The sequence below is a fragment of the Marmota monax genome, unplaced genomic scaffold (genome assembly GCF_021218885.2).
Source record: "Marmota monax isolate L192 unplaced genomic scaffold, Marmota_monax_Labrador192_F-V1.1 WCK01_AAM20220418_F8-fsc00062, whole genome shotgun sequence".
NCBI lineage: Eukaryota > Metazoa > Chordata > Mammalia > Rodentia > Sciuridae > Marmota > Marmota monax.
In genome coordinates, this window is record NW_026695221.1 from 1,838,187 (window position 1) to 1,853,930 (window position 15,744).

At 44.0% G+C, this 15,744-nt stretch overlaps 1 protein-coding gene across 1 annotated transcript; it reads left to right on the forward strand.

The window, feature by feature from the left end:
• Window positions 1-1,076: 1,076 nt before the first annotated feature.
• Window positions 1,077-8,213, forward strand: Spata19 (spermatogenesis associated 19). The gene is made up of 7 exons (XM_058575274.1): window positions 1,077-2,658; window positions 2,829-2,885; window positions 3,544-3,636; window positions 3,792-3,883; window positions 6,283-6,360; window positions 6,760-6,835; window positions 8,050-8,213. Exons 1-6 carry the CDS (start codon window positions 2,581-2,583, stop codon window positions 6,824-6,826), a joined length of 465 nt encoding a protein of 154 aa, XP_058431257.1. The 5' UTR covers window positions 1,077-2,580; the 3' UTR covers window positions 6,827-6,835; window positions 8,050-8,213.
• Window positions 8,214-15,744: the final 7,531 nt, after the last annotated feature.

Here is a 15,744-nt window from a genome sequence, read left to right on the forward strand (position 1 = left end):
ATAAATTATAACTTTACCAGGCTGGCTGAATTAGAGAGGTGGCTATACCAAGTGTTGACACAAATATGGAGCAATTATTACTTTCACACATTGTTTATGGGCAGTAGATTGGTACAAACACTTTGCATTACTTTTTGATATATACTAATTTTGAATATCTTTAAAACTTACCATGAACAATTCCAATATCTGGTATATACTCAGAAGATTTAATTGTATGTCAATCAAAACACAAGTAAAGAATGTTCATAGTAGCATTCTTTTAAAAAATATTTTAAATTGTAGATGGACAAAATATCTTTTTTAAATTTTTTTATTTTTATGTGGTGCTGAGGATGGAACCTAGTGCTTCACAGGAGAGGCAAGTGCTCTTCCACTGAGCTACAACCCAAGACCTAGTAGTATTATTTTTAGAAGCATCAAGCTAGTTATAATAAAAATGCATATTAATAATAAATTTGATAATTGGCACTACAGTAATAGAACAGAATACTATTAGGAAATGAAATGATAAACTACAGATTCGTGAAACAACATAATGTTAAGTGAAGGAGGTTGGAGAGAAAAGAATACATACTGTATCTTTCTAGGCAGAACTTAAACTATAGCAAGTGAGGTAAAAAATGCTATTGGGAAAGTATTGCCCGAAAGTTGGCTGGCGTATTAGAAATATACATTTCTTTTTGTGGAAGTGGCCAAATTGGTGTATTTGCAAAAATTTTTCTGGGTACACATATATTTTTACATTTTACTAAATGCTTTTATATAGTAATAAAAAAGCAAGAGTATATTTAATGTATCTGCTTCATTTTGATAACATAAACACAGAATATACATCCTAGAAACTATGAAAATTTACTTCTGAAGTGATTTAGAATGGTCTAGGGGAGAAGATGAAATTTCTCTGAATTTATCTTTTTCACATAGTTTTGATTTTTGAATCATATTAATATTTTGCTATTAAAAATAAAATTATTTCAAAAGGAAGAACACATAATTTTTAGGAGGTGGTAGCAGACACAAATATAATGACAATAAATGTTTTCTGTACAATTTCCAGTCTCTTTTGGAGATATGTTGGGGCCCTGTGGCTAGTACCAGCCCAAAGGCTCTCTAAGTAAGAGCAGCCTCTGGACAGAAACCCAGAAGAGCTGATTTGACCCCTCGGTGTGCTCTTTCCCCTTGTTTTGTAAAGGAGGACACATCCTGAAAGGCATGCAGTGGCAAAATGGAAGTTTCCAGCATCTCTGAGTCACCACGTGGAGCACAGCTGCTCTGAAGAGTTGCCTACTTTGCACTGGAGCTTTTGAAAGTGCAAAAGAAACCTTTTTGATTTGGAAGATCATTTGTTTTCTCAACTTTCAACACAGTTTATCCTATTCTGCCCCAATCAGGGATGACATAAAATTGAGGTGATTTGTTGAGAATGAGGAGACATAGTGGTTATACTGGGAAAATTGAGGAGAGAGAAAAAGGTTTTCTACAGTACTTAGAAGAATAAGAATGGGGAGATTGATAGAGGATTAGAGCCAGATGGAGACTAGAGATCCCATTTTATTTTCATTTTAAGAGCAAAGAAACTCGGACCTGAGATCAGGTCAAGGGCATGGAACAAGTTAACGGAGAGACAGAATTATAGGCCTAGTTTCTGAGACCTTGAGAGTAGCCTAATGTCTCAGAATCCACTGAGTTGAACTCCAGCTGCTGTTGAGAGCCGCTGCACATGGCTCAGGGTCCTTTGGGATGTTCCGAGCTTCTTTCAATTCCTGGTAAAAAGTCTTGATGGGAAGGGTAGCTATCTGAACGCTTATCAGGTTTTGTTTTGCCCCCAAGTCTCAAGTCACAGGAGATCTCCTTGTCCTTTTCACTTTATTCTTTTTCCGCCCAGGATGAACTAAAGTCATCAGGAAATGTCTTTCAAAGAAATACGCTTTCACTGTTTACTCCCTACTTCTTATTGTTTGGTTTTTTTTTAAAAACGATTTAAATCACTTGGGTGAACAAAGTAGACAAAAAATAAAGCAAATATCCCTGAAGAGAAAATTGTTGTCCCATATTTGGTGTTTTCTGGATGGATAACAAACTTTGTTGTGCCCCTATACATAAAGAGAACAGGAAATACCTCTGACATTGTGGTGAATGACTATCTAGAGGGCTCGGGTAATTTTTGCCACAGATTTATTCTTTTGATTTGAAAAAACTCTTTTTTGAGCATTTTTCAGGACTTGAACCAGTCATCAATCTACCCCCAACTCCAGGCTCCACCCTAACATTTTCTATCCGTGGTTTGGGTAAATTCTCCTTGGTGTCTTCTTGGGCTCTTACTGGCAATAGTTTACCCTTACTTCTCATTCCCCACCACCCTTCTGAGCTAGGATCATCACTAAGATGGGAATTTCCTAGTCTCTCTTCTCCATCTCTACTCTGAGCCTGGAGATTAAGAGAAGTCATTGTCACATCATCATTGGTCAGCCAATCAGATGGGCATTTCCCTCCAATGACCTCTCTGTCCTATAGAAGTTCTCAGGCAGCTTCAATGGAAGGAGGGAGCTAAGAAGGTGGCCTAGTATAAGTTCAAAGATGATCATTACAACATGGATTTTGTACATTCTCGCCCGGAAAGGTATAGGGCTCCCCTTCCCACCAAGGATGAGTTCGGTAAGTGGTTTTGGTGGTGGCCGTGTGAAATTTTTCCCCATTTACCTTCTCCCCACTGCACCCCCACTGCACTTCAAAAAGAGATTAAAGTATTATGTTTGGATAAGAGACATAGGGTGGGGGCTGGGTTCTAGGTTTTCTGAGATTATCCAATTACCTATTTGTTGCAGGATGTTGAAGTTGTGGAAAGTGAGGCTGTATCGGTAGTAGAGCACTGGTTGAAAAAGGTGAGTAGGATACTTCTCTGATTCTGGGTATCCAAAGATCTAGAGAGATAGTTTTGGGGGGCCAAGGATCTAGGCTTCTCTCTTCATAAAACTGGGAAACCCAAGTTCATTATGAGATACCTGCTTAGAGTTGAATCTAATTCATCCAAATGTCCACAAAGACAATGGGGCTCTTGTCCTGGTAAGATATGTGTTAGCATCAGCATAAACCAGGCGCATGTCTCAGGAACACTGCGAGATAGGGCCAGGGACTTGGGGAGTTCCCTGGGACCTCAAGGAGAGTAGAAACAGAGGAGCTTAGTGCAGGAAGTGTCGGGTATGGAGTATATGTTCATGGATGCATGTTATGTGTGGTATGATGGAGAAGAAAAGAGAAGGAATAAGAGAGGAAGACTCAGAATTAAAGGGGAGTGATGTTTGGTGTTGTCATGAAAAACTATAATCCCAGAGGCTCAGGAGGCCACGAGGCAGGAGGATCACAAGTTCAAAGGCAGCCTTTGTAACTTAGCAAGCCCCTAAGCAACTTAGCAAGACCTTGTCTCAAAATAAAACATAAAGAGGGCTGGGGATGTGGGGATGTGGTTAAGCACAATACTTGGTACGAAGAAAAAATAAAAAGGAGAATGACACTCTCAGGAGGAAATTACTCCCTTTTCAGACAGAAGAGGAGGCTTCCCAGGACATAAAGGAGAAGATGTCCACCAACTCTTCTCCTACTCATGGCCAAGATGTGCACGTGACCAGAGATGTGGTAACTGTGTTTGAGATGATTACCCTGGGAATGAGGGTTTGAGGAGAGGCAGGATGACCCACTATGAGGGATGCTGGGCCAGGGCTCAGCTCATTCCCAGCTATGGGGGCCCATGCTGGTCAGTAATCACATGGACCCCTGCCTGGATTTCCTAGGTGAAGCACCAACTTTCGAAGTCTGATCTATTAGCAAACCAGAGTCAAGAGGTACTGGAGGAGAGAACAAGGATTCAGTTCATAAGATGGAGGTAAAGCATCATTTGCCCTGAGCAAAGAGGTGGGGAGGGCCGATGAGAAAGCACAGGTACTTCTTTCCAGGACCCACTGGGCCAACACAAACCTACAACCGCTCTTCTCTAGAGATGCCATCTCCTTTGGCTAAGAAATTTCTCAGTCTTTTTTGTTTGTTTATTTGTTTTAATTAGTTACACAAAATTTCTCAGTCTTGCTTTGGGGTCTTAAGGGAATATTTTTGCTGTCTTGAAAGCTCAGATCATTTGTATATTTTTAAATGACTTGAGGGGTTGGGAAACTGGGCTTGCTCTCCATTCCCTAAATGCTTCTGAATACATTTCAGATTTCTGTCATTTTTTTGCACTTGAATTGTTCAGAAGTGCCTGTACTTTAAGAGTTACCCGAAAAAATAATCTTTAAAATGCAAAAGTCAAAGCCCTCCTCTGCAACTGAGGTGTGTGGTGGTTTCCCAGTGCCCAAGGCTAGAATGCTGTGACAAAACCACATGATGGTGGCTTCGTTATTCTCTGCAGGCCAGCCTTTCTCTGGGTTGTGATGATGCTAACACTAAGGGAAGAGAGAGCTGGTGTGAAGCTGCCCCTCTTTGGGCAGAGGCATTTAACTTCCTTTCTGGTCCCTGAATTTGGCTGAAGCTTTGGACAACTCCAAATCCCTTCCTAGTAGACAGACTGTGGGCTTAAATGGGTCTATAGAAAACTGAAGAATACTCTCATCTTTCAACTCTTCTGCACCAATCTTTGGTTTTGTTCTTTGCTCTCAAGGAGGCTGTATTTCTTAAGACATGTATTTTTGTTTCAGGATATCAGGTTTTCCAGTGGCACCTACATTTTAGGAGAATTTAAATGTGCAGTAACCACATAACAGGAAGGGATAACCAATGGTGGAATCTGAGAACTCTCTGGGAAGGAGCTTTTTGAATGAGAAACTTGCCAGGGATCCTTAAATCATTAATGCTGTTGATTGTAATCCAAGGTTTTCCATAGCAGTTGCACTATGGAATTCTAAGTGTTGTATTTCTTGGATAATATGCACATCATCTTCCAATATTTTAAAACCTTTGCTGTATAGCCTAATTAGATTTAAGCTTTAGAAAAAGGATATAGGAACCAGTAGATTTTCAACATACAAGTTTTTTACTCTGGATTTTCAATGGAGATTTTAAACCAACAGCATCTTCCTGTTTCCCACCCACACAAATGGTTTAATAGACAGGTACTCACCACCAATGTTTGCTGGCCCCATTGGAGGAGAGAAAAGAACAAGACACAGTCATTAATTTCAGAGGGTTAAAAGTTGACCTGGTAGATATGGTGTGAGAAAGTTAAAGATAGTGTTAGGGAAGTCCTAAGGAGTATCTGTGAGCACAGCATGGGGGACGTAGGTCACACATATGCTGGGCTGTGCTGCCCAGGATTTTTGAGAAACTCCATAGCAGGCCTTTTGCCAGGACTGGCTCTTGAACTAGGCATTACTGGAGAAACAGGGGATAAGACGAGAGTTTCAGAGACCAGGAGAGTCAGGTACCCATGGTATCCCATGTGTATCCAGGGTTCAAGGCTGTGACCCCTTCTTCTCTGGAGCACTCCTTTCCCTCCCAGGCTGGGAATTCCTCCCTCAATTGGGGACAATTCCTTGTTTTCATCTCCTCATCTGGGTGCTGATCTGTCTCTGCCTTGTAGGCTCCATATTCAGGATTACACCTTTACCTCCTTATGGCAGAGGACCATTGGAGGCAGTATCAATGCTGTTGTCACTTTCAAATGCCCACAGCACCAGGAAAAGGTCATTGCCTTGGGAGGGCAGTGTTGATGGGCACTGAAGTGGGGTATTCAGTGGACAGATCACAGGTTTCTGAAGGGAACTGGGATTCAGAATCTGAAAGGGTGCCAAGTGGGCTAGAAAGGGGGAGGCAAGTCCAGCTTGGTGAAATCAAGCAGAAAAGATAACAAGGAGGTGTCTGCAGCTTCCTTGTGACAGAATTTTCTAGAAAATTCTCTAAATCGTAGTATATATGGTATGATACTGATCATAAGAGCTGAAAATAAAGTTAGAGGGGAATTGAGATTTCCACAAGACCAATGTCTTGCTGGCATTAGTAAGGATTAAGCTTTTTTTTTTTTTTTAACTCTCCTTAGGAACATTGCTGCCTGCTCAGCATGATTGGGTGGTTCACCAGTAGTTGGTTAGTTAAAAACAAAGACAACAACAACAACAAAAACCAGAACAGAATAAAACAAAATCAAAACAACCTTACATGAGAACGGTGAGGAGTCAGCTTCAAAGTTCATAGCAATAGGCAACAGCGTTGTTCCTATGATCTCAACTCTGGCAGTTTCACTATGCCTAGTTCTAAAGAAGCTCAGAATCCCCATGTCTGAATCACATTTTGCAGCCATACCCGTGTCTTCCAAGTGCCAAGTGAGATGATGGATGACGTCATACAAGATCGAATAGAGCAAGTGAGACGAAGGTAAGTCACTGAGACTGGATGCTTTGCATTTCTCACCTGGGGTAGGTGGGGTGGGAGCCACTGCTGGATTTCCTGCCCAAACCCAGCTATGTTCTTTTTAGTGCTTTTTCTAACACCAAGGGCAGGGACAAGCAGTTCCCAGGGCTACTGTTCTCTCTCCTGTTTTATACATGGTGGTGGCTCCACAGGCCTCCCACAGTGCCTTCCAACTCACAGAAGGGCTCTGGGCTGTGGCTCTCTTCCTAGGACTTCATTCCTAGGTCTACAGGTGGTGATGGCCCAGCCACATCCTGCCCACTGCAGCCCCTGCCCCTGTGCTGTCATCTGGGTATTTGGTTTGGATAGATTTTGCCACCCAGCAGATTCCTCTCCACCCCACCCCTCTCCTGTCTCCTACAGCATTTCCCATCTTAGGACTGACTCATGTCAGGACACAAGTTTCCGATCTTCCCTCTCAAACTGCTGAGAGTCACAGGTGAGAGAGCAAGCAGGTGAGGAACTGGGCTGAGCAGATGGTTATCCTGGGTAGTAAGAAAGAGTTCTGGGATGGGGAACTCCATAATAAGGCATAGTTTATATCTCTATCAGTGTGTGTGGGTGGGTGGGGCAGATGTGCTCTGGGGCAATGAAGCCCAGGGAGACGGCAACTGCTGTTAAGTTCTTACAAAACACTCTCTTAAATTTCTGGAAGGACATATCACTAAGTTTCAGAATGGCCTCTCTGTCTCTCTTAACTGTGATGCCAGAGAGCAGTATTTCTCAATCCTTCACAGGCTTAGTACATCATATTTGAGGTTTTGGTGGGGCTGCATTTCTGCATTTCTAATAGTTCCTGGGCAGTGCTGCTCGGGCTTCTGTAATGCCTCATGCTGGTCTACCAACCTCACTTTGAGTCACAGGATCACAGAGAGAGGGTAAATCGATTTTGGGCCTGGCACCAACCAGGGATATTGTACATGACTTTTGGTACATGTCATACATGGTCTCTTTGATTATACTCAGTACTAGTTGTTGTAAAAGTGGCTGTTCATGTAGTTTCAGAAGGTAGAAGGTCAATGGCAGGGCAATCCCAACACAGGATCTTTGCTAGAAACAGTCAGTGCATCCCTGCTAGGATGAAAAACTGCTCTGGTTGTTGTGGGGGTTAAAGGCATGATTTACTCACAGCCAGCCTTTATATACTTAAAGAAGGCTATGGAGATAAAATGTTAGCATTTATCAAGCACTTACTATATGCCAGCTTTTGCATAAGACGCTTTGTCAAGGTTTCTAATTTGATCCCAAATCAACCATTTTACAGACAGTAGAGGGTAAACCAAGCCAGGGTCTTAATCCAGCTGACCCATGACAGGTGCTTCTGTGCCTCTATTTCTTCATCTACAATAGCAGTGTTTACGTCAGAGGGTTGTCCTCGGGGGGCTGTCTAGCACATGGTAAACACACATCAATTGTTTGCTAATATTCCTGGAGATGAGAAATCACAGGTGCTGGGATGGGTGTAAGCAACTCTCAGGGCCTTCTGAAGTTAGAATAATCAGAGCCAGGCTTCAATCCCAACAGTCTGATATACCACTGCCACTTTTCTTTTGTGAGTTTTCCTGGTGACAATATGAAAAACAGTAGGCTTACAAGAAGACATCACATCTGCATGATGCGCCCCTTAAACATTTGTCTGCTTCCCTGTTGAAGGCTTTCAGGGTCAAGGAGCAGCCTGTGTCAGAAGAAAGTCCACCTCCCGCTTGACCTGAAGGGTGACCAGACCTGGGCAGAGAGACTCCAGTGGGTGAGCCCTTCATTTTGACAGTGGTAGCACTGGAATCTTCTTGCTGAACTGCTAATAAAGAGACAAGCTATTTAACAACCTCCCCTGGTGTTGGCACAGATGCTATGCCTGCCATCTACCCACCCACTCATCCAACCAATGCTGGAAGTCTGGCTCTGGGGACATGTGGCTGACAAATTTGAGGGGAGATGATGGGCAATTTTCAGCAATATATGTTGAAGGCAATGTGGATGCTCCTGGAACATTAGAAAGGGTGCTGGTATGGGCTAGGCCAAGGAGAGGTGAGAAGAGGGTGGATTTGAGACAGGATAGGTGACTAGCAATATGTGTTTCATGGACAAGTGATGATAAAGGTCCTGAGGATAGGATAGACCAAGGCTAAAGGGAGAAGTTCAGTTTGGGTCCTGAACCCATCGAGGGTGGACACAAGGCTGAGTTCCAGGTATAAACTGAGGTGCAAGCTTGGAGAATGTTCGAAGTGGAGAAGTTGCACATCCAAGAGCTGCTGGCAAGGAAGGCCCTTGACTGTTTAAGGAAGGGCCCTGCCTAGATCTCAGCAGAAGAGAGGTAGGAGAGGGTAGGGAGCCTTCTGTAGGGAACACCTATCTCAGGACCCCAGGGGTGAAGCCTTTTGTCCACTATGACAAGCTGAAGTGCTGTTTTGACTCAAACCACCAGATGGCGCCATTTGCATGCAAAAACCACATTTTCTGACGGTGACTTGGTCTTTCCTGAGTCAGCTCCTGTGCAGGGCCTGGTATAGATTTTAGCACCTTTTGGGAAGCCTAAGCAGATGGACTTCCTTTGCATATTTTATTTAGTTATGAATATAATTCATAGCCACATACATAAAATGATATAGGTGCTATTCATTCAAATAAAACATATCGAGCATTTATACCTAGTGTTAATGCTAGAATATAGGATATCCAGATGAATCTTCTACCCCCAGGGAACTCAGAGAGGGTGGAGGGGCTGCCATGCAAACCAAAATGAGATACTGTGTGAAAATAAGCCAAAAGAATATAGATGGTGGAACAGAGGTGGGACTGACTTTCTGTGCTAGAGAGTTAAAAAATCAGCTGATTGCCACAGTGGTGATGTTTAAGCAGAGTTTTGGAGGTGTTGCCAGGCTCTTATGATAAAGGAGGAGTCCTCAAGGTATAGGAAATGCTCATATGGAGAGATGTGATGATGTTTAGGGAAAGAGGCCTGGCTCTGAATGTCTGGAATGCAAGGGAGGCTGGGGAGAAGCATATGGCAGGGGGGAAGAGGCTGAGAGGTTACTGCAGATCCTACAGGTGGGTGTAAAAATAATCACATGAGACAAATATGGCTTCCTATGAGAGAGAAGATGTGCCTAGGAAAAGAGGGGGGCCCATCCCATGCAGAAAGTGACAGATACTTACTATTGCCAGCTCTGGCCTGGTAGGGAATGGTTAAACAATGACAAGCTCTCACTTTCTTGAGCATACACAAACATCTGGAGTTTGGGGATAGAGGGACCCACATTAGTATTATAGCTACAATGCCTTTAAACCTAGGATGGAAATGAAATCATTAAGTGGCTCAAATGGAGTTTTGTTCTGTGCATGATTAACCCCAGGAGGGGAGTTTGGAAACAAATATGCCTCCTTTACCTGTATTACAGGGGGACTGAGCCACGGTAAATTAAAAGAAAATCACTGGCAAATTTGGGACCAGTCAGCTGTGACCAAACCATTTGTGTAGTTAAATGGAGCTGAAAGAGCTAATAAAGGCTTTTTGGGTCATGGATCTCTCCCTGATGGGAGGGCTAGGAGAGGGAGGTGGGCAGGTATGCAGGGTCTAGGCTTGCACAGGTACAGGTCATACCCAGGAACTTCTTGAAGTGCTAGTTGGGGAGGGGCATTGGTCTGTCTTTATCATCTAGGTGTGTGTCCCTTCTCATAGGACCTTTTTAATCCTAGACAGATAGGGACCTAGACCCAACTTGGGCCTTTTGGTATATCTCATCCAAGACAGACCTTATGCGAAGCCTAGCCAGGGAGCAAAAGGGGAGATGGGTTTGTTTAGATCAGCTATAAGCAGGAGCCTCCAGAGACAGTCAATGTAGAGTGAGATGTAAGGGGGACTTAAAACGCTGCTCTCACGAACTGCACTAAATGTCGTGGGGACTCCCAAAGTGAAGACACAACCAGTGTCCTGGGTATCCATTGCTAGATGGGGTGGGGCACTGGTTCATTCCCAGAGAAGGAGGTTAGGCAAGGATGCCAAATCAGCACATAAAAATGGGCCGTGCTGGGCTCAAAATGTTGGAAGCAGATGCTCCCTGTGAGCTGCCAGGTTGGTGCTCCGCCTAGGAGAATTGGCCTGGGGCAGATGGATGGGGGGGAGGATGCTGGAGGTGGAGAAGGAGTGGGGAGAGCAGAGAAGGCCTTGTGTTTCAGCCCCTGTGGGGTCTGACTCCACATCAGGCTTTAGGAGGTAAAAGCTCTGGCTGCTGGGCATAGATCCGCCTCTGATGACTTATAGGTCAGCGCTTCCTCCACGTAGTGGGCGTACACCCGGACAGCTTCTGCTTCTGTTTGCGGTATGCCCTGCGGCTCTGATATCGGCCCGTTTTATATAGGTGCCCAAATGACACCCTTCTCTCCACACAAGCTGCTTCTGCAGCTTCTCCCACCCTGGGTGTGGCGGTGACTTCACGGCCTGGGGAGGGTGCTGCTCGTCCTCTCCCGGAACGACAAGGAAACCACCAGAAGGGGGGCCGCGCGCCCCCGCGGAGCAACCAGACACATTGTTCGACATGTTTTCCAATTACTTGGCAGCCTCCGCAGCGATGCTGGAAATTCATTTTCCATCCTGAGAGGGGGAAAACAAAGGCAAGAGAAAGCGGCAGCTGCTCTTGCGAGTTGGGAAACTTTGAGGCAGCCAGCCGGAACTGGGAACTGAGCGCGCGGGATGCACGAAGACGCTGCCACCTGGGGACCCCAGGCCTCCAGGTTTCCAACCCCGCTCCCTGCACCCTGCCCACAAAGTCAGGGACTGGTTCGTGGAGGAGCTCCAAACCAGTTACTTTCTTTAAAAAAAAAAAAAAAGTGGATTATAATAGTGGGTTCATCGTCACATATTTATACCTAACACAAATATGCTCCATTTCATTACCCAGTACTTCCCAGTACTTCCTCTTTTGCCTCTTCTTCCCTCCCCTTGGTCCCCATTCCTTTCTTCTACTGTTCACCCTTCTGTTATTTTTTAAAAATTAGTGCATTATAATTATACAGGAAAGTGGGATTCATTGGGATATATTTGCATATGCACATAGTATAATTCGATTGATTTCCTCTAGCTTCCACATATGAAAGCAAGTATTCAATCCTTAACTTTCTGAGTCTGGCTTACTTCACTTAACATGATGTGCTCCCGTTCCATCTATTTACCAACAGATGACATAGCTGAGCAGACCTTCATTTATGGCTGAGCAGACTTCCATTGTGTTATAACACAGACATTGTTGGTGGGACTGCAATTCTGTACAACCACTATGGAAATCATTATCAGATTCCTCAAAAGGCTAGGAATGGAACCGCCATGTGATGAGCTATTTTACTCCTACTTTATCCAAAAGAACTAAAATCAACAAACTATAATGGAGGCATTATAACAGTGCAGTCACAATAGCCAAGTTATGGAACCAGCCTAGTGGCTTTCAACCATCCACTTTCTGTATTTTTTTCCACTTTAAAAATATTTATTAATGCGTTAGAGTTATGCATATTATTGAGGTTTATTTTGACACAATCATACATGCATGGAATATAATTTGCTCCAAATCAGTCCTCACTCCTAATCCCCTTCCTTTCCCACTCCTTCCCCTTTCCCTTCTCTATTCTGCTGGCCTTTCTTCCATTAACTTATAGTTTTTATTTTAAATTAGTGCATTATAGATGTACATAAAGGTAAAATTTGCTATGTATACTCATATACGTACATAGGATAGTTTGGTGTAGGTTTTATTCCATCATTCCTCTCTTTTCCTGATCCTCCTCTCTTCTCCATCAGAGATCATTCACTTTCATAAGGGATATACAGACAGAACTCCAATAAGAGTTTTCTTATTGTTCTTCCAGATTGTTTATAAATTCTAGTAGGTCCAGGTCATGGTTGATATTGGGTAGCTGTAACAAATGCTATTTGGCAAAGAGTGAGAACAGTTAGCTACCAATTTTCCAACCATGGATTTCCCAGATGGTGAGGATCATTCTTTAACATTCATCTACTGGGTCTCCTTTGAGATCAGAAATGTGTGGTTCTTCTCCAGCATCACTCCTCAACCCCAAACCAGCTGGAAACATTATCTTTGGTTTTCAGTTACCTACTGAGATGCTTTCTGCATCTGGAATTGACTTCTTATATCTCCCCATACTCCCATCATACCAGATTAACCACAAGGCTTTGCATAGTTCCAGTTGAGCAACACACACTTCTTCCAGGGAAGCAGAAAGGCAGCGTCTTAGATTCCTACTTGTAGGTGGTGAGGTTTCCTCAGAGGCTAGGTAGAGACACTGAATTCCACAGGGCCTAATGATCTTCTTGAGGATGTGGATTTTGACGGGAGATGAAAATAATATCCTCAATTGCTGTTTTTTTTTTTTTATGCAGGAAACAAAGCTTCAGGTACAGTTTTGTGGGAGTTCAGAAAGAAGGAAATTTGTGAGTATTCTCACCAGTTGGTGGTCCTAGGTTGTTCCCTCAATCCTCTTCACTCTGCTAAGCCTCTTTCTTTGAAAGAACACCTTTCACTGGAACACATGATACTGTTTCAACAATTCCACTCTGACATACTTATGGTGTCAGAAGTCTCTGTCCATAGACAGCAGGCTTCATTCCTCAGGGTTTGAGGTGAGGCAGGATATCATGGCAGAAGAGTGTGGCAGATGGAAATGGCTCACATGATGACCAGAGAGCAGAGAGCAAACCATCCACTTTCTTTTCAGCCCTCTTGGCATAACCACTGTCTATGATTATTTGCCCATATCTTTATTTGCCAGTTGTCTCCACCATTATGATATACACCTCCAGAGGGACAGGGAGGGCCCTTCTTTCTTTCTCACATCTTTTTACTTGGTGTATTATAGTTGTACACACTGGTGGGATTTATTGTTACATATTTGTACACACCCATCTCTCATTTATTGCTGTTTCTCTAGTTCCCCCTATATGTTACTTGGTAGGTGCTCAATAAAAAGTTGTAGAACAAAGGAATGACTGCAGGGATCTCACGTCTGAGTTTGGGTGTCCAGGGTTTTTGTTAACTCTTAGTGCTTACTTTGGGTCTAGGGCCTTCTCCACTCTCCCAGTTCCTCCTATGTGGGCAGGCCTGCAGGTTTGGCAAATGAGGCCACCTGGTCATACAGGAAGAACTGATGTTTGAGAAGTGATTACAGGGAGAAGGGAGTTGTGGCAGTTTCCACCTGATAGATAGAATGCTGAAGGCTTAATGAGGAATTGACTGCATAATTTTAGCAAAAGGGATGCATGGGCTTTTCTGGGAGGTGGATAGCATAACTGTTAAGATGGGAGTTTCCAGCTTTTGATTGCTCAGGCCTGGAATCTTGGCTCTCCCATTTGGTGGCAATGTGATCTTGAGCAGGTTGCTTAATCTCTCTCTGAATCATTTTCCTAGAGTCCTTGTGAGGATTAAGTGAGATAACCCCTGGGGAGTGTGCCGCATACACCTGACATTTGGTAAACCTCAGCACAGAACAGCCACAATGACTCATGCCAGGAAGAGGGAAGTGCCATCAGCGAGAGCACAGTGCTTTCTACAAATGACAATTGCTGGTTATTATTCCTCACATCCACGAACTCTCTCCAAAGTCTATTGCGATGTGAGCTGGTGACCTAGTCACTCCGTAAAGAAATACCCAGTCATTGTTCCCTCTAGGAACTTATACTGTAACATGAAAGATTGTAGAGATCTGTAAAGATAACGGGGAACCACAAATATCTAAGAAAACTAAAAATATTCAGTGTTAGGACTGGGGGTATGACTCAGTGGTTGGGCAATTGCCTAGCATACATGAGACCCTGATTCAATCTCCAGCATTGGGTAAAAAAAAGGTTAAGTGCACATCTGGGAGCGAGAGTTTGTCAACATAGATTCATGTTTAGCCAAGATGGGATTAGTTCCTCTTCGTCCTTGAGTCCTGGCTCTATGGGCTCTGAAGAGAGGTCCTCCTGGGAAGGGCCTGGCCCCAGGACTTCCCACACTCTAAGAACAGTGCCTGGTGGCAGGGAGGAAAGGCTCCTCTGGGTTTGGACCTGGAGGAAGGTGCTATGGTGCTGGGTGACCAGTAGATGGTGCTGTTGACACGGTTATGCCAGCTGTTGGGCCCTCTTGGTATCCCCAAAGGCCGGGGTCAATCCCAAACGGAGTGCTCAGATGATCTCCATCCAGCACTCTGTGCCCAAACAGCAGTATACTCCCCCTGGCACTACAGCTGACTCTGTGGTTGTCCTTCCAGTGGGTGAACTCCTCTTCTGCGCTCTCAAGACAGAAGTGACTCCAGCTGGGAACAGAGGATAGTCGACCTTTTATTCTATTAGAGGGAGAAGTGCATACTCCCCCTTGGCTGCAGCAGGTTCTAGGGGTGATTAGCAGGGGAGGTAAATGCATTTATTTTTGACCATTCCATAAACACAACATTTCTGCCTGCACAGCACTTGGGTCTTCTGATCCAGCTAAGATTCCTGTGAGAGGGGCGGGGGTGAGGGGTCAGGCATGGCCAGCACAGACAAAGGAAGAAACATTGCTGTGAATCACAATCCAGTGCTCAGGAGCCTCCTTTTGGGACCTAAGTTATAGGGCACTTTATCTGAGCTTGGGGTAGAGCGACTCTTCATTGACTTTCCTGGCATACAATCCTTGCCAGGAAAGCACTTGTTAAAAATCCAGATCAGTGGGCACCACTCTGATTCATATTGTCTGATAGGCTGGCCATGGGGCCAAGGAACTTGCATTTTTATTAGTGCCCTCTGGGTGATGCTAAAACAGCTATCCTCAGGCTATGATTGGGACACAGGGAGATGAATATGTGGTTTCCCTTAGACAACTTGCCACTCCACAGTCAGCAGCAGGATATTCTGCATCTTTTATGCTCTTCACATGGTCTTTGGGGATATATTTGGCCAGCTATACTTGAGACTACCTTCGAGTGTCTTGCCCAGCTGTGGTCCAAGACAGTTAACAAAAGAGAAGCTGAGTGAAACAAGCTATAGAAAAAAAAAAAACCTATTGAGCTTGAACCCATTACCACATCCCCTCCCATCCTGACTCCCTTAATTTTAATCCAACCCACACAAGTCTTCTTGGATTTCTAGTTTTTTATGAATTCTTCCAGAAGAGGGTTGGCTGTGCTTACTACAGAGAAAGACCAATCCACCACCATGGGTGTGGCCATTCTATGTGTTACCAGGAGAATGTCACCGTTCACACTGAAGAAACACGGGCAAAGGGGTATCTGTGAATGTTTGTGCACATTTCACTACCCTGCGGAACAAATAATGCTCATGAAGTGAAAGTGAAGAGAGTGTCATTCTTTGAGTTTGCACGCTTC

Excerpts from the sequence above, each read along its gene's own strand:
- Spata19 (XM_058575274.1), top strand. The coding sequence starts at position 2,581 with ATGATCATTACAACATGGATTTTGTACATTCTCGCCCGGAAAGGTATA. Across the intron at positions 3,637-3,791 it reads TGCACGTGACCAGAGATGTG|GTGAAGCACCAACTTTCGAA; the intron begins GTAACTGTGTTT and ends TGGATTTCCTAG. Across the intron at positions 3,884-6,282 it reads ATTCAGTTCATAAGATGGAG|CCATACCCGTGTCTTCCAAG; the intron begins GTAAAGCATCAT and ends CACATTTTGCAG.